The sequence below is a fragment of the Schistocerca nitens genome, chromosome 1 (assembly GCF_023898315.1).
Source record: "Schistocerca nitens isolate TAMUIC-IGC-003100 chromosome 1, iqSchNite1.1, whole genome shotgun sequence".
Taxonomy (NCBI): Eukaryota; Metazoa; Arthropoda; class Insecta; order Orthoptera; family Acrididae; genus Schistocerca; species Schistocerca nitens.
Window position 1 is genome coordinate 25706632 of NC_064614.1, and position 18517 is coordinate 25725148.

Here is an 18517-nt window from a genome sequence, read left to right on the forward strand (position 1 = left end):
AGGCTTTGGACCGGCACTGGCGAAGTTAAAAAATAGATTTGTGTGTGTGTGTGTGTGTGTGTGTGTGTGTGTGTGTGTGATGATGTGACTTACCAATCGAAAGCACTGGCACGTCGATAGACACACAAACAAACACAAACATACACACAAAATTCAAGCTTTTGCAACAAACTGTTGCCTCATCAGGAAAGAGGGAAGGAGAGGGAAAGACGAAAGGATGTGGGTTTTAAGGGAGAGGGTAAGGAGTCATTCCAATCCCGGGAGCGGAAAGACTTACCTTAGGGGGAAAAAAGGACGGGTATACACTCGCACACACACACATATCCATCCACACATATACAGACACAAGCAGACATATTTAAAGCCAAAGAGTTTGGGCAGAGATGTCAGTCGAGGCAGAAGTGCAGAGGCAAAGATGTTGTTGAATGACAGGTGAGGAATGAGTGGCGGCAACTTGAAATTAGCGGAGATTGAGGCCTGGTGGATAACGGGAAGAGAGGATATATTGAAGAGCAAGTTCCCATCTCCGGAGTTCAGATAGGTTGGTGTTAGTGGGAAGTATCCAGATAACCCGGACGGTGTAACACTGCGCCAAGATGTGCTGGCCGTGCACCAAGGCATGTTTAGCCACAGGGTCATCCTCATTACCAACAAACACTGTCTGCCTGTGTCCATTCATGCGAATGGACAGTTTGTTGCTGGTCATTCCCACATAGAATGCATCACAGTGTAGGCAGGTCAGTTAGTAGATCACGTGGGTGCTTTCACACGTGGCTCTGCCTTTGATCGTGTACACCTCCCGGGTTACAGGACTGGAGTAGGTGGTGGTGGGAAGGTGCATGGGACAGGTTTTACACCGGGGGCGGTTACAAGGGTAGGAGCCAGAGGGTAGGGAAGGTGGTTTGGGGATTTCATAGGGATGAACTAAGAGGTTACGAAGGTTAGGTGGACGGCAGAAAGACACTCTTGGTGGAGTGGGGAGGATTTCATGAAGGATGGATCTCATTTCAGGGCAGGATTTGAGGAAGTCGTATCCCTGCTGGAGAGCCACATTCAGAATCTGATCCAGTCCCAGAAAGTATCCTGTCACAAGTGGGGCACTTTTGTGGTTCTTCTGTGGGAGGTTCTGGGTTTGAGAGGATGAGGAAGTGGCTCTGGTTATTTGCTTCTGTACCAGGTCGGGAGGGTAGTTGCGGGATGCGAAAGCTGTTGTCAGGTTGTTGGTGTAATGCTTCAGGGATTCCGGACTGGAGCAGATTCGTTTGCCACGAAGACCTAGGCTGTAGGGAAGGGACCGTTTGATGTGGAATGGGTGGCAGCTGGTCGTAATGGAGGTACTGTTGCTTGTTGGTGGGTTTGATGTGGACGGACGTGTGAAGCTGGCCATTGGACAGATGGAGGTCAACATCAAGGAAAGTGGCATGGGATTTGGAGTAGGACCAGGTGAATGTGATGGAACCAAAGGAGTTGAGGTTGGAGAGGAAATTCTGGAGTTCTTCTTCACTGTGAGTCCAGATCATGAAGATGTCATCAATAAATCTGTACCAAACTTTGGGTTGGCAGGCTTGGGTAACCAAGAAGGCTTCCTCTAAGCGACCCATGAATAGGTTGGCGTATGAGGGGGCCATCCTGGTACCCATGGCTGTTCCCTTTAATTGTTGGTATGTCTGGCCTTCAAAAGTGAAGAAGTTGTGGGTCAGGATGAAGCTGGCTAAGGTAATGAGGAAAGAGGTTTTAGGTAGGGTGGCAGGTGATCGGCATGAAAGGAAGTGGGCCATCGCAGCGAGGCCCTGAACGTGCGGGATATTTGTGTATAAGGAAGTGGCATCAATGGTTACAAGGATGGTTTCCGGGGGTAACGGATTGGGTAAGGATTCCAGGCGTTCGAAGAAGTGGTTGGTGTCATTGATGAAGGATGGGAGACTGCATGTAATGGGGGAAGGTGTTGATCTACGTAGGCAGAGATACGTTCTGTGGGGGCTTGGTAACCAGCTACAATGGGGCGGCCGGGATGATTGGGTTTGTGAATTTTAGGAAGAAGGTAGAAGGTAGGGGTGCGGGGTTTCGGTGGGGTCAGGAGGTTGATGGAGTCAGGTGAAAGGTTTTGTAGGGGGCCTAAGGTTCTGAGGATTCCTTGAAGCTCTGCCTGGACATCAGGAATGGGATTACCTTGGCAAACTTTGTATGTGGTGTTGTCTGAAAGCTGACGCAGTCCCTCAGCCACATACTCCCGACGATCAAGTACCACGGTCGTGGAACCCTTGTCCGCCGGAAGGATGACGATGGATCGGTCAGCCTTCAGATCACGGATAGCCTGGGCTTCAGCAGTGGTGATGTTGGGAGTAGGATTAAGGTTTTTTAAGAAGGATTGAGAGGCAAGGCTGGAAGTCAGAAATTCCTGGAAGGTTTGGAGAGGGTGATTTTGAGGAAGAGTAGGTGGGTCCCGCTGTGACGGAGGACGGAACTGTATCAGGCAGGGTTCAATTTGGATAGTGTCTTGGGGAGTTGGATCATTAGGAGTAGGATTAGGATCATTTTTCTTCGTGGCAAAGTGATACTTCCAGCAGAGAGTACGACTGTAGGACAGTAAATCTTTGACGAGGGCTGTTTGGTTGAATCTGGGAGTGGGGCTGAAGGTGAGGCCTTTGGATTGGACAGAGGTTTCGGATTGGGAGAGAGGTTTTGAGGAAAGGTTAACTACTGAATTAGGGTGTTGTGGTTCCAGATTGTGTTGATTGGAATTTTGAGGTTTTGGAGGGAGTGGAGCTGGAAGTGGGAGGTTGAATAGATGGGAGAGACTGGGTTTATGTGCAATGAGAGGAGGTTGAGGTTTGCTGGAAAGGTTGTGAAGGGTGAGTGAGTTGCCTTTCCGGAGGTGGGAAACCAGGAGATTGGATAGTTTTTTGAGGTGAAGGGTGGCATGCTGTTCTAATTTGCGGTTGGCCTGTAGGAGGATGCTCTGAACAGCCGGTGTGGAAGTGGGAGAGGAAAGATTGGGGACTTTTATTAAGGATAGGAGTTGACGGGTGTGTTCATTGGCTGAGTTGATGTGTAGGTGAAGGATTAGGTGGGTGAGGGCAATGGATTGTTCAGTTTGGAACTGATATAGGGACTGATGGAAAGAAGGGTTGCAGCCAGAGATGGGAACTTTAAGTGTGAGGCCTTTGGGGGTAATGCCAAATGTCAGACAAGCCTGAGAAAATAAAATATGCGAGCGTAATCTGGCTAGGGTGAAGGCATGTTTGCGGAGGGAATGTAAATAAAACTTAATGGGGTCATTGTGGGGGTGTTGTGAGGGTGACATGGTATTAGAAGGTGGAAAGTGTAACATGAAGTGGAGATGAAAATGAAAATAACTGAAGAAAGTAACTGGAGATCTGTTGTGAAAAAAGGCGAAAAAGTGTTGGTTAAAGCTGGGCTATGTTGATCCTGTGGTGAACTTGGGTTGGTAGAGAACGGTGTGCACATAGGTTAGGTGGTTGTGTTGCCGCCAAAACACGTTAAAGGATGGAGAGATTCGGGAAAATTTCGAAAAAACGGCGTGTAAATGTATTAAAAAGAATGGTTTTGTGGTGGCAGATTATGAAAATGAGGCTAACAATTGTCTGACGAAGAAATAATGACGTTAAAACCTGTGGGAAGCGGCTAAAAATTATCAGTGATGTGGGAAGAACGGAAATGGAAATAAAGCAAAAGTTATCAGAACTAGACGAAAAGGTTGTTTAATAGGTGAAATGAACTGTTTGTGGACTAGAAACGGTGGATTTTATAGCAGCGGTAGTGTTGAAAGCGGAAAAAAAATTTTTGGTTATGGTTTGGAAGTGGGTGACGTTTTATTGAGTCTATATAGGCGGGATAAAATTGTATAGTAGATTATGGTAAAAAGGAGAAAATGAATACAAAGTCAAACTACTGGCACAAACAAAAAGTGAAAATAAGATGACAGAAAAGATTTCGAAATACAACAGTGACAATAACAAATGTAATTGTTGGGTTCAAATTAATGATATTGTTGGGTTCAAATTAATGATATAAATTAATAGAGGTAAACATTCCACGTGGGAAAATTATATCTAAAAACAAAGATGATGTGACTTACCAAACGAAAGCGCTGGCACGTCGATAGACACACAAACAAATATAAACATACACACAAAATTCAAGCTTTCGCAACAAACTGTTGCCTCATCAGGAAAGAGGGAAGGAGAGGGAAAGACGAAAGGATGTGGGTTTTAAGGGAGAGGGTAAGGAGTCATTCCAATCCCGGGAGCGGAAAGACTTACCTTAGGGGAAAAAAGGACGGGTATACACTCGCACACACACACATATCCATCCACACATATACAGACACAAGCAGACATATTTAAAGCCAAAGAGTTTGGGCAGCGATGTCAGTCGAGGCAGAAGTGCAGAGGCAAAGATGTTGTTGAATGACAGGTGAGGAATGAGTGGCGGCAACTTGAAATTAGCGGAGATTGAGGCCTGGTGGATAACGGGAAGAGAGGATATATTGAAGAGCAAGTTCCCATCTCCGGAGTTCGGATAGGTTGGTGTTAGTGGGAAGTATCCAGATAACCTGGACGGTGTAACACTGCGCCAAGATGTGCTGGCCGTGCACCAAGGCATGTTTAGCCACAGGGTGATCCTCATTACCAACAAACACTGTCTGCCTGTGTCCATTCATGCGAATGGACAGTTTGTTGCTGGTCATTCCCACATAGAATGCATCACAGTGTAGGCAGGTCAGTTGGTAGATCATGTGGGTGCTTTCACACGTGGCTCTGCCTTTGATCGTGTACACCTCCCGGGTTACAGGACTGGAGTAGGTGGTGGTGGGAAGGTGCATAAGACAGGTTTTACACGGGGGGCGGTTACAAGGGTAGGAGCCAGAGGGTAGGGAAGGTGGTTTGGGGATTTCATATGGATGAACTAAGAGGTTACGAAGGTTAGGTGGACGGCGGAAAGACACTCTTGGTGGAGTGGGGAGGATTTCATGAAGGATGGATCTCATTTCAGGGCAGGATTTGAGGAAGTCGTATCCCTGCTGGAGAGCCACATTCAGAATCTGATCCAGTCCCGGAAAGTATCCTGTCACAAGTGGGGCACTTTTGTGGTTCTTCTGTGGGAGGTTCTGGGTTTGAGAGGATGAGGAAGTGGCTCTGGTTATTTGCTTCTGTACCAGGCCGGGAGGGTAGTTGCGGGATGCGAAAGCTGTTGTCAGGTTGTTGGTGTAATGCTTCAGGGATTCCGTACTGGAGCAGATTCGTTTGCCACGAAGACCTAGGCTGTAGGGAAGGGACCGTTTGATGTGGAATGGGTGGCAGCTGTCGTAATGGAGGTACTGTTGCTTGTTGGTGGGTTTGATGTGGACGGACATGTGAAGCTGGCCATTGGACAGGTGGAGGTCAACATCAAGGAAAGTGGCATGGGATTTGGAGTAGGACCAGGTGAATGTGATGGAACCAAAGGAGTTGAGGTTGGAGAGGAAATTCTGGAGTTCTTCTTCACTGTGAGTCCAGATCATGAAGATGTCATCAATAAATCTGTACCAAACTTTGGGTTGGCAGGCTTGGGTAACCAAGAAGGCTTCCTCTAAGCGACCCATGAATAGGTTGGCGTATGAGGGGGCCATCCTGGTACCCATGGCTGTTCCCTTTAATTGTTGGTATGTCTGGCCTTCAAAAGTGAAGAAGTTGTGGGTCAGGATGAAGCTGGCTAAGGTAATGAGGAAAGAGATTTTAGGTAGGGTGGCAGGTGATCGGCGTGAAAGGAAGTGGGCCATCGCAGCGAGGCCCTGAACGTGCGGAGTATTTGTGTATAAGGAAGTGGCATCAATGGTTACAAGGATGGTTTCCGGGGGTAACGGATTGGGTAAGGATTCCAGGCGTTCGAAGAAGTGGTTGGTGTCATTGATGAAGGATGGGAGACTGCATGTAATGGGGGAAGGTGTTGATCTACGTAGGCGGAGATACGTTCTGTGGGGGCTTGGTAACCAGCTACAATGGGGCGGCCGGGATGATTGGGTTTGTGAATTTTAGGAAGAAGGTAGAAGGTAGGGGTGCGGGGTTTCGGTGGGGTCAGGAGGTTGATGGAGTCAGGTGAAAGGTTTTGTAGGGGGCCTAAGGTTCTGAGGATTCCTTGAAGCTCTGCCTGGACATCAGGAATGGGATTACCTTGGCAAACTTTGTATGTGGTGTTGTCTGAAAGCTGACGCAGTCCCTCAGCCACATACTCCCGACGATCAAGTACCACGGTCGTGGAACCCTTGTCCGCCGGAAGAATGACGATGGATCGGTCAGCCTGCAGATCACGGATAGCCTGGGCCTCAGCAGTGGTGATGTTGGGAGTAGGATTAAGGTTTTTTAAGAAGGATTGAGAGGCAAGGCTGGAAGTCGGAAATTCCTGGAAGGTTTGGAGAGGGTGATTTTGAGGAAGAGGAGGTGGGTCCCGCTGTGACGGAGGACGGAACTGTTTCAGGCAGGGTTCAATTTGGATAGTGTCTTGGGGAGTTGGATCATTAGGAGTAGGATTAGGATCATTTTTCTTCGTGGCAAAGTGATACTTCCAGCAGAGAGTACGAGTGTAGGACAGTAAATCTTTGACGAGGGCTGTTTGGTTGAACCTGGGAGTGGGGCTGAAGGTGAGGCCTTTGGATAGGACAGAGGTTTCGGATTGGGAGAGAGGTGTGGAGGAAAGGTTAACTACTGAATTAGGGTGTTGTGGTTCCAGATTGTGTTGATTGGAATTTTGAGGTTTTGGAGGGAGTGGAGCTGGAAGTGGGAGGTTGAGTAGATGGGAGAGACTGGGTCTGTGTGCAATGAGAGGAGGTTGAGGTTTCCTGGAAAGGTTGTGAAGGGTGAGTGAGTTGCCTATCCAGAGGTGGGAAACCAGGAGATTGGATAGTTTTTTGAGGTGAAGGGTGGCATGCCGTTGTGGATGTGGGAGAGGAAAGATTGAGGACTTTTATTAAGGATAGGAGTTGACGGGTGTGTTCATTGGCTGAGTTGATGTGTAGGTGAAGGTTTAGGTGGGTGAGGGCAATGGATTGTTCAGTTTGGAACTGATATAGGGACTGATGGAAAGAAGGGTTGCAGCCAGAGATGGGAACTTTAAGTGTGAGGCCTTTGGGGGTAATGCCAAATGTCATACAAGCCTGAGAAAATAAAATATGCGAGCGTAATCTGGCTAGGGTGAAGGCATGTTTGCGGAGGGAATGTAAATAAAACTTAATGGGGTCGTTGTGGGGGTGTTGTGAGGGTGACATGGTATTAGAAGGTGAAAAGTGTAACATGAGGCTGAAATGAAAATGAAAATAAAAATATATGGGGAGAGATAAAGGTGAACTAGAAGGCAACTGGAGATCTGATGTCAAAAAAGGCGAAAAAGTGTTTGTTATAGCTGGGCTATGTTGATCCTGTGGTGAACTTGGGTTGGTAGACAACGATGTGCACAAAGGTTAGTTGATCGTGTTGCCGCCAAAACACGTTAAAGGGTGGAGCAATTCGGGAAAATTTCGAAAAAAACTGCATTAAAAGGAGTGGTTTTGTGGTGGCAGATTGTGAAAATGAGGCTAACAATTGTCTGACGAAGAGGGAAACATTCCACGTGGGAAAAATATATCTAAAAACAAAGATGATGTGACTTACCAAACGAAAGTCCTGGCAGGTCGATAGACACACAAAATTCAAGCTTTCGCAACAAACGGTTGCTTCATCAGTAAAGAGAGGGAAAGACGAAAGGATATGGGTTTTAAGGGAGAGGGTAAGGAGTTGTCAAGGCGAACCTTCAAGGAATCCTCAGAACCTTAGGCCCCCTACAAAACCTTTCACCTGACTCCATCAACCTCCTGACCCCACCAACACCCCGCACCCTTACCTTCTACCTTCTTCCTAAAATTCACAAACCCAATCATCCCGGCCATCCCACTGTAGCTGGTTACCAAGCCCCCACAGAACGTATCTCTGCCTACGTAGATCAACACCTTCAACCCATTACATGCAGTCTCCCATCCTTCATCAAAGACACCAAACACTTTCTCGAACGCCTGGAATCCTTACCCAGTCTGTTACCCCCGAAAACCATCCTTGTAACCATTGATGCCACTTCCTTATACACAAATATTCCGCACGTCCAGGGCCTCGATGCTATGGAGCACTTCCTTTCACGACGATCACCTGCCACCCTACCTAAAACCTCTTTCCTCATTACCTTAGCCAGCTTGATCCAGATCCACAGCTGCTTCACTTTCGAAGGCCAGAAATACCAACAATTAAAGGGAACAGCCATGGGTACCAGGATGGCGTCCTCGTACGCCAAACTATTTATGGGTCGCTTAGAGGAAGCATACTTGGTTACCCAGGCCTGCCAACCCAAAGTTTGGTACAGATTTATTGATGATGATCTTCATGATCTGGACTCACTGTGAAGAAGAACTCCAGAATTTCCTCTCCAACCTCAACTCCTTTGATTCCATCAGATTCGCCTGGTCCTACTCCAAATCCCATGCCACTTTCCTTGATGTTGACCTCCATCTGTCCAATGGCCAGCTTCACACATCCGTCCACATCAAACCCGCCAACAAGCAACAGTACCTCCATTATGACAGCTGCCACCCATTCCACATCAAACGGTCCCTTCCCTACTGCCTAGGTCTTCGTGGCAAACGAATCTGCTCCAGTCCGGAATCCCTGAAGCATTACACCAACAACCTGAAAACAGCTTTCGCATCCCGCAACTACCCTCCCGACCTGGTACAGAAGCAAATTACCAGAGCCACTTCCTCATCCCCTCAAACCCAGAACCTCCCACAGAAGAACCCCATAAGTGCCGCACTTGTGACAGGATACTTTCCGGGACTGGATCAGACTCTGAATGTGGCTCTCCAGCAGGGATACAACTTCCTCAAATCCTGCCCTGAAATGAGATCCATCTTTCATGAAATCCTCCCCACTCCACCAAGAGTGTCTTTCCGCCGTCCACCTAACCTTCGTAACCTGTTAGTTCATCCCTATGAAATCCCCAAACCACCTTCCCTACCCACTGGCTCCTACCCTTGTAACTGCCCCCGGTGTACACGATCAAAGGCAGAGCCACGTGTGAAAGCACCCACGTGATTTACCAACTAACCTGCCTACACTGTGAAGCTTTCTATGTGGGAATGACCAGCAACAAACTGTCCATTCACATGAATGGACACAGGCAGACAGTGTTTATTGGTAATGAGGATCACCCAATGGCTAAACATGCCTTGGTGCACGGCCAGCACATCTTGGCACAGTGTTACACCGTCCGGGTTATCTGGATACTTCCCACTAACGCCAACCTGTCAGAACTCCGGAGATGGGAATTTGCCCTTCAGTATATCCTCTCTTTCCATTAGCCACCAGGCCTCAGCCTCCGCTAATTTCAAGTGGCCGCCGCTCATACCTCACCTGTCTTTCAACAACATCTTTGCCTCTGTACTTCCGCCTCGACTGACATCTCTGCACAAACTCTTTGCCTTTACAAATGTCTGCTTGTGTCTGTGTATGTGCGGATGGATATGTGTGTGTGTGTGTGTGTATGTGTGTGTGTGTGTGTGTGTGTGTGTGTGTGTGTGTGTGTGTGCGAGTGTATACCTGTCCTTTTTTCCCCCTAACGTAAGTCTTTCCGCTCCCGGGATTGGAATGACTCCTTACCCTCTCCCTTAAACCCACATCCTTTCGTCTTTCCCTCTCCTTCCCTCTTTCCTGATGAAGCAACCGTTGGTTGCGAAAGCTTGAATTTTCCTTCCCTACCCTCTGGCTCCTATCCTTTTAACCGCCCCCGGTGTAAAACCTGTCCCATGCACCCTCCCACCACAACCTACTCCAGTCCTGTAACCCGGAAGGTGTACACGATCAAAGGCAGAGCCACGTGTGAAAGCACCCACGTGATTTACCAACTGACCTGCCTACACTGTGATGCATTCTATGTGGGAATGACCAGCAACAAACTGTCCATTCACCGTTAATGGACACAGGCAGACAGTGTTTGTTGGTAATGAGGATCACCCTGTGGCTAAACATGCCTTGGTGCACGGCCAGCACATCTTGGCACAGTGTTACACCATCCGGGTTATCTGGATACTTCCCACCAACACCAACCTATCCGAACTCTGGAGATGGGAACTTGCTCTTCAATATATCCTCTCTTCCCGTTACCCACCAGGTCTCAATCTCCGCTAATTTCAAGTTGCCGCCACTCATACCTGTCATTCAACAACATCTTTGCCTCTGCACTTCCGCCTCGACTGACATCTCTGCCCAAACTCTTTGTCTTTAAATATGTCTGCTTGTGTCTGTATATGGGTGGATGGATATGTGTGTGTGTGTGTGCAAGTGTATACCCGTCCTTTTTTCCCCCTAAGGTAAGTCTTTCCGCTCCCGGGATTGGAATGAGTCCTTGCCCTCTCCCTTAAAACCCACATCCTTTCGTCTTTCCCTCTCCTTCCCCCTTTCCTGATGAGGCAACAGTTTGTTGCGAAAACTTGAATTTTGTGTGTATGTTTGTGTTTGTTTGTGTGTCTGTCGACCTGCCAGCACTTTCATTTTTTTTAGTAATTCATTCAGAAGTGTCAATAAATTTTTTCAGATTTAGTTCCCAATGATTAGTAATGCTTCTTTATATGATAAGTGTCAAAGCAGGGTGCACACACATAATGGAACATTGCAGGTTTTGCATTGGTATCTAGTTTCCCGGCACACTTTCTGTTTCATGAAAACTACACATCTGCGCATTAGCATACTTTTCTGCGAATGTTCACTCATGATAACAGCCGGAAAATGTCTCCCTGTGAATTTTAGAGGATTCTCGTCATCATAGCCCCTTCCCCTACCAGTGTTTCTCCATTCTGTAGCATATTTTTCTACAATGTCCCTTATGAGAGAAAGGTGAAACTCTGCGAGTGCCATTTTTTGCCCTGTTACCGACTGGTGAAGAGCATAAGAATTTAGAATGCACAAATCCAGACTGTGAAAAAAATATTTCTGATACCATTTCACAGTCTTACGCACTGATCCCACTAGGCTCAGTAATATGTCATAACAGTCAACTGCACCCATACTTTTTTTTTTTTTTTTTTTTTTTTTTTTTTTTTTTTTTCCAAGTATTTCTGTCAGTCTTCTCTGTTTCAGCCATTTGTGCTGTGTGACTTGTGGTCAACATGTACACCTCTCTCTTATCGCAGCACTTGATTGCAAGGACCTTGTCAGTGGACCTAAACTCAGTTTCTCCTCATTTTAATTACTTCTGCAGTTTTGGCATGTTGTGCCTGTTCTTATGAACAGTGCCACATGTGACTGTTCCATGGTTGTGAAGCCAGAGGAACAGGTCCAGGCTGAAGTACCAGTTATCGACATATAGAATATGATCCTGTTCCAAATATGCTCCCATAAGAGTTGCCACTACATCGCCACTTTTTCTCAAATTGTGGAACCCAATTTCTGTTGTTGCAAGTCACATAGTACAAATGTCTTTATTCTGTATCTACTTCGCTTGGTTGGAATAAATTGCTTAAAAGATAATTGTCCTTTGAACAGCAAGAGACTTTCATCTATACAAAGCTTGTGATGTGGGCGAAATGAATTACGAAACATCTTACGAACTTTGTCAACAATCATCCTAATTTTAAGTAGATTGTGGCCTCCTGTACTCGCAGAGTTATCACCGAAGTGTAACATTCTCAGAAGTAGACAAAAACGGTCTTGGGACATAATTTCGCTTAAAACTGGTGTGTTCAAAAGTGTATCTCTGGACCAGTAATAACTTAATTTTAACAACAAAACAATAGATTTCCTCAAATCCAGCATCTTTCCCTTTTTGACCGTCAAGAATTCACAGATTCTGTTGTATTTTCTGTGGTGTAAATGTAAAGCCGATTTGTTTCGTCTGCAATAAATTGCAACAGTTCTTGAGACATAAATATCACAAAAAATGAAAAAATGCTTGGGTCAGTATCTAATTGACATTTGTGTCCTGAACTCAAGTCAACGAAATAATGGTTTAACGGCTGGAAATCGGTTTCTTTCCAGTCAAATGTGCACTCTTTTCTCAACAGTTTCACTGACACTTTTTGATTCCTCGGATTCAGAGGAACTGCTGATTGTAATTCTTGCTCTCCCCTCTGATGTAAAGGGTTGAGGACTACAGCTTCGAGATTCTGTTGAAGACTTATCACTGTTAGCAATGTCAGATAATTCACACTCACTGTCGCTCTGACCATATCCAGGATTTCTTTCTCTGTGCAACCACTGTGATGTGACACTTCTCACGTAGAAAACAAGAAAACTGACGAAAATACAGGAATCTAAGTCGAATTCTGCAAAGAGCGAACACAGAAACAAAGATATGTGCACTCTCGAACTACACAGTCAGACCACTGAACGGCTACTAGAAGAGAACGGCAGAAAGACGGCTCTGCATGTATACACGTCTGTAGCGCTCAGGTAGCTGTGACTCAGCATGCCTAAACTTGTCCATAGCAGTGGGAAGGCCAGTGGTGCAGGACGCGTAAACATGTCCTTAGCGCTGTAGGCAAGATCCAAGGCCGCTTGTATACACGTCAGGTATGCCAGGGGAGCAGCGAGGCATGACGAGTTAACACGTCCACAGAAGTCAAAGGGTTAATGTATATTACATTTTCCTAATTACTTGGAAAAGATGTCACTAGTATTCTGACATCACTCAACTTAATGCACACTGCATGCACTTTGAGGTGGACAGTCAGGTAAGCCACCATTATCTCCTGACCTTCTAAACTTTTTTCTGTTGTTGAATGTGATTACTTCTGCTGGTGACCAGTTCTGTGTTTGGACATAGTGACAGCCAGCCAGAGGGCACAGATACATCCAGCAATTTTGGCTGTGTGTTGCCTGCAATGCAACTGTAATCAAAGACTGATTTTTCAGGCAGGAGGAGGTCACTTTAAACATTTCCTCTAATAAATGCATGCTCAGTGTGCAATAGTTCACCAATATTGGTGGTATTGGCCTGCAGTCTTTTTTACTTGAAGTTAGTTTTCACATTTAGTTTCAATAGCATCAGTAAAAAGAGAAGTTGTTTGCAGGTAGGTCACTTTCAAATCAAAGTAGTAGCCTGGTGGGAGAGCCACGAAAAAATGCACAGAGGATGAGAGGGAGAGAGAGAGGGGGGTGGGAGGTTAATGGTAGATTGGAACATTGCCCAAGTCTACAGCGCGTATTTAAGCAGCCAAATAGTAGACTAGATAAGGCAACAAGACAGTCAGTTTCAGTTCTCTAACTTGCACACAATATTACACTAAATGAGAGTTCAAAAAGAGATAAGTTATATTGTGACCATAACCATCCTTGACATTATTAGGATGTTTTCTGCTTGTTAACAGCTTTCACATGTAAATTCATTTCAATGTAAATCATCAGCCTAAATATTAAAGAAAATGCCAATGTATTAACTGCATTGCTGTACTCTTCAGTTCCAGGGCCACCATCTGCTGTAAAGACCCTGACTCTGACGTCCGACTCGATACTCGTATCATGGTTGCCACCTAAACAACCTAATGGCCTCATCACACAGTACACTGTGTACTGTAGTAGGAAACACCATCTTTCAAAGGTTAATTTTAATTTTCTTCATTATGTAATTTTTTTTATATTTAGTGTAATGATGTCACTAAGACCTAGACTGTTAAAGGGAACTATGAGAATAAGTCCATTGATCTCATACCTACTGATTGAGCTGAACCTGAAACTGGACCACAATGACTATTATCGTCCAGTTTATGTGCCAAAGTTTCACCTAACATTGTATACAAAGTGTTCTATCGCTCAGTCATGTTCGTACCATGTTCTAAACATATCTCACAAAATCCTGAAGACATTCTGGAAACGCAAGTTCCTTTTATCAAACCACACAGCAAACATTCATGACTAAACCTCTGAAACCTTTACAGTGAAGTTTATGTTCTCCCTATGCAAAGGGCTGCAGAGGTGTGGTAATTTATGGCAGTAGATGTATGTTATGTTGCTAAGGCTAGAACATGTCATTTGAACATGCTACAGAGTTTAGATGCTGACAAATGGGCAACTTTCACAAATATGGTTTGTTGAAGTGGGAAATGGCAGCCTGAATAGAACCTGAAAGTAGATACCTATCAAAGCAGAACATCTCAACAAAGAGAAACTTTAATGTTGATTAATTTTTATCCTTTATACCTTCCTCACAGATCCAGATATCAAATGTTCATAATAGCATATTTCAAAGTATTTACAAATTTACTTTTTAGTGGAAGAGTTTCTCAGTTTGTGTCTCACAGTGTATTGGCAATTGCACTCTTTGGAGAATACTTCTGTAGTTTTCGTGTGCTTGCACCAGGAAGTCAAATACCTGATTACTTTCTGCCCTTTGATGCAGCAACATCAATGGTTAAATTTTGCATTGCAGCCAACGAGTTTTCGAGTGGGGCCCACAATGAATACACATGAGATCCGAGGACTTAAGGAACTGGAGGCTTATGAGACCTGGGTTACAGCCTCAACAGTTGTGGGTGAAGGAGATCGCACAAGGGCAATCACACAGGCACCAAACTCAAAAGGTAAACTACAAAACTGGAACTATTTAAGAGAAGCAGAGCTATGTAACTTCACTATGTAACTTTACTTTTCACATAAAATACATCTAAAGTGAAGATAAACTCTGAAAGAATGATGATACCCTCATTTTTACCCTGTGACCTTGACTTTGAAGATGCTGCATAAAAGAATATCACATCCAGTCTAATTTGAGTGTTCACTGAGTTTTGTTTCAGGATTGCTTACAACTTTTAGTAGTTATCTCTTCTCCCATATTTCTTGTAGAAGCATTTCATTTATTTTTCTAGTCAGTGCATCTAGTTCTTGTAATTCCCCTCCATAACCACATTTCTGCAGCTTCAAGATGAGCTTTCTCCTACTGCTGATATCCTAGATTTCACATTCATATGTCAAGAAATTCCATACAAAAGTCTTTACAAATCTTTTCTTAGCTTGGATGCTTACATGCTTGTACAGCAGAAGGTTGTTATCATTTTGGAAGGCATTCTTGGCCAGTGCTATTCCTCTCTTGATATCTTTGAGAAATCTATTGTTTTCCTCCATAGTGCTACTGAGATACTGAAATTCAGTTACTTTTTCACATTTCTCACTTCCTATTCTTATGCTAGCCTTGCCATATGTATTGAACAGAGAGATAGGACAACCAGCCACGGAACAGGATAACAATACTATTGAGGTGAATGAAAGAGCTATAAATGATGAGTCACAGGCAGCAAATGTATTTAATAATCATTTCTTAAATGCAGTAGAATGCATAGGGACAAACAGTTCAAGAGATAAATCACAACAGTATGTTGAAAAAATAACTCTCATCAAATTCAGTCATATGAATGTATCACCAATTTCTCCTTCTGAAATTAACGAAGTTATACAGTGTCTTTGATTGTGTTTCCAATGGTATACTAAAGATTTGTTCCCATATAACAAGTCCAGTCTTATCCAAAATATGTAATGCATCACTAACGCAAGCCTTTTTCCAGAAAGACTGAAATATGTTGTTGTTAAATTCCTCTGTAAGAAAGGGGATCAGAGGGATGTCAATAACTACCAACCTGTTTCAGTGTTGACATCAACCTGTTTCAGTGTTGACATCATTTTCCAAAATTTTTGAGAAGGTGATGTATTCTAGAATAGTACTTCACTTTAGGAACAATATTATCTTCATCAAATTGCTGTTTGGATTCAAGAAAGGTTGCTCTACTATGAATGCCATTTACATGTTCACTCACCAGTTTTAACAAGCATTAAGTAATAAAGTAGCACTGGTAGGTATTTTCTGTGACCTATCTAAGCCATTTGACAGTGTCAATCACAGTATTCTCCTAGTATACCCAACCCCAGGATAATGTCATATCTAACCAAAAGAAAGCAGAAAGTTGTACTTAGTAATTCAACCAGTGTAGTCTGGGGACGTAATTCTGACTGGGGAGAAATCATGTATGGGGCTCCCCAACGCTCGATCTTAGTTCCATTATTGTTCCTCATATATGTAAATGATCTTTTCATCTAATATACAACAAGCAGAATTAGTTCCTTTTGTAGATGGTGCTAGTATTGTAATCCACCCAAGTATACACACAGAAACAGAAGAAATGGTCAACAAAGTTCTTAAAAGTATCTTTGACTGATTTTCTGTGAATCATGTTACCCTCAATTTTTAAAAGACACAACATATTCAGTTCTGCACATCTTGGTGTACTACACTAATGATAAGTGTAACATACGGTGGAAACTTTAAAAATTTTAGGTGTGCATTTTGAAGAGAATTTAAATTGGGAAAAGCACATTTTGAAACACCTAAATCAACTTAGTTCAACCAAATTTGCACTTAGAATCATTGTAAATCTTGGGGAGAAACAAATCAGTAAGTCAACATATTTTGCATATTTGCGTTCTATAATGACACATGGAATAACGTCCTGCCGGAAGGGAGTGAGACAGGGTTGTAGCCTATCCCCAATGTTATTTAATCTTTATATTGAGCAAGCAGTGAAAGAAACTAAAGAAAAATTCAGTGTAGGTATTAAAATCCATGGAGAAGTAATAAAAACTTTGAGGTTTGCCAATGACATTGTAATTCTGTCAGAGACAGCAAAGGACTTGGAAGAGCAGTTGAACGGAATGGATAGTGTCTTGAAAGGAGGATATAAGATGAACATCAACAGAAGCAAAACGAGAATAATGGAATGTAGTCGAATTATGTCGGGTGATGCTGAGGGAATTAGATTAGGAAATGAGACACTTAAAGTAGTAAAGGAGTTTTGCTATTTGGGGAGCAAAATAACTGATGATGGTCGAAGTAGAGAGTATATAAAATGTAGACTGGCAATGACAAGGAAAGCGTTTCTGAAGAAGAGAAATTTGTTAACATCGAATATAGATTTAAGTGTTAGGAAGTTGTTTCTGAGAGTATTTGTCTGGAGTGTAGCCATGTATGGAAGTGAAACATGGACGATAAATAGTTTGGACAAGAAGAGAATAGGAGGTTTCAAAATATGGTGCTACAGAATAATGCTGAATATTAGATGGGTAGATCACATAACTAATGAGGAGGTATTGAATAGAATTAGGGAGAAGAGAAATTTGTGGCACACCTTGTCTAGAAGAAGGGATCGGTTGGTAGGACATGTTCTGAGACATCAAGGGATCTCCAATTTAGTATCGGAGAGCAGCGTGGAGGGTAAAAATCGTAGAGGGAGACCAAGTGATGAATACACTAAGCAGATTCAAAAGGATGTAGGTTGCAGTAGGTACTGGGAGATGAAGAAGCTTGCACAGGACAGAGTAGCATGGAGAGCTGCATCAAACCAGTCTCAGGACTGACGACCACAACAACAACATAACTCATCTTTAAGAAAGAAACTTGTCATTGCACAAAAACATGCTCTAAGATTGTGTGATGCTCACCCATGATCATTTTGTAGACATCTGTTTAAGGAGTTGGTAATTCTGGCTACTGCTTCACAGTATATGTACTCTCTCGTGAAGTTTCTTCTAAAGAATCCACTACAGTTCAAAAGGAATGATGTACATAATTTCAACATCAGAATTAAAAAGACATTCATTACTCCACATTAAAGTTGTCTAGCCAAAAAATGGATGCACAATCTGCAGCAAAAATTTTTGATCACTCACCCAGTGATAAAAAATGCCGGAAAGTCAGCATAGAAAAAATTGAAAACAAACTGAGAAAGTTTCTCCTTGACAGCTTCTGTTCAATAGAAGAATTTCTACTACTGCAGTGTGTAAAAAGTGGTGGGTAAGAATTACTAACTCATATCTCTATAACTTTTCCTTTTGTGAAATGTTCAGAATGTAAACATATGTACAAATTAATTTGCAATGTGAATTTAAAATGACTCATTCCACATCATTACAATCTATCGTGCAAATTGATCTGTGGAACAGGTAACTAACCAAACCTAACACAACTTCAATTCCTTTCTTATCTATAACCATGACTTTTGTCTTCTTGATATTTATTTTTAGTTTTGTTATCTTCTCATTTAAGACCTTAAGTGTTTCATTCGGTTCCTTCTCTGAGCCAGTCACTGATGCAGTGAATATACGTGCCAATAGTTTTGAGTCCAGTTGGCTTTTCTTTCATTGTTGTAATTGCCTCCTTGATGAACATATTAAATAAATGGGGTGATAGAGAGTACCCCTGTCTCACTCTCTTCTGATTTTTGCTATTTTCTTGCTGCTGTTAATACCTAGTTCAGTGCTTTTGTACCCAGGAATAATCAAAATTAATCATATATCCTTTCAGTCAAGTTCTGCTTTGTGCATTGCTTTAAATAACAACTTCAAATCAGCCATATGAAATGCATTTTCTAGGTCAGTATGTGCTATATACGTTTTACTGTTAACTTCTAATCTTCTTTCCTAAATTTGACATAATGCCAATATCGCTTCCCTCGTTCCTTTCC

General features: G+C 43.5%; 1 protein-coding gene across 1 annotated transcript in view; it reads left to right on the forward strand.

Annotated features, from left to right (window-relative positions):
* Positions 1 to 18517, forward strand: part of LOC126257285 (Down syndrome cell adhesion molecule-like protein Dscam2) — a 587314-nt gene that overhangs the window by 460447 nt on the left and 108350 nt on the right. Inside the window, exons 26-27 of the mRNA XM_049955551.1 lie at positions 13472 to 13611; positions 14440 to 14590. Coding sequence (XP_049811508.1) covers positions 13472 to 13611; positions 14440 to 14590 — 291 coding nt within the window. The remainder of the gene's footprint in view (positions 1 to 13471; positions 13612 to 14439; positions 14591 to 18517) is intronic.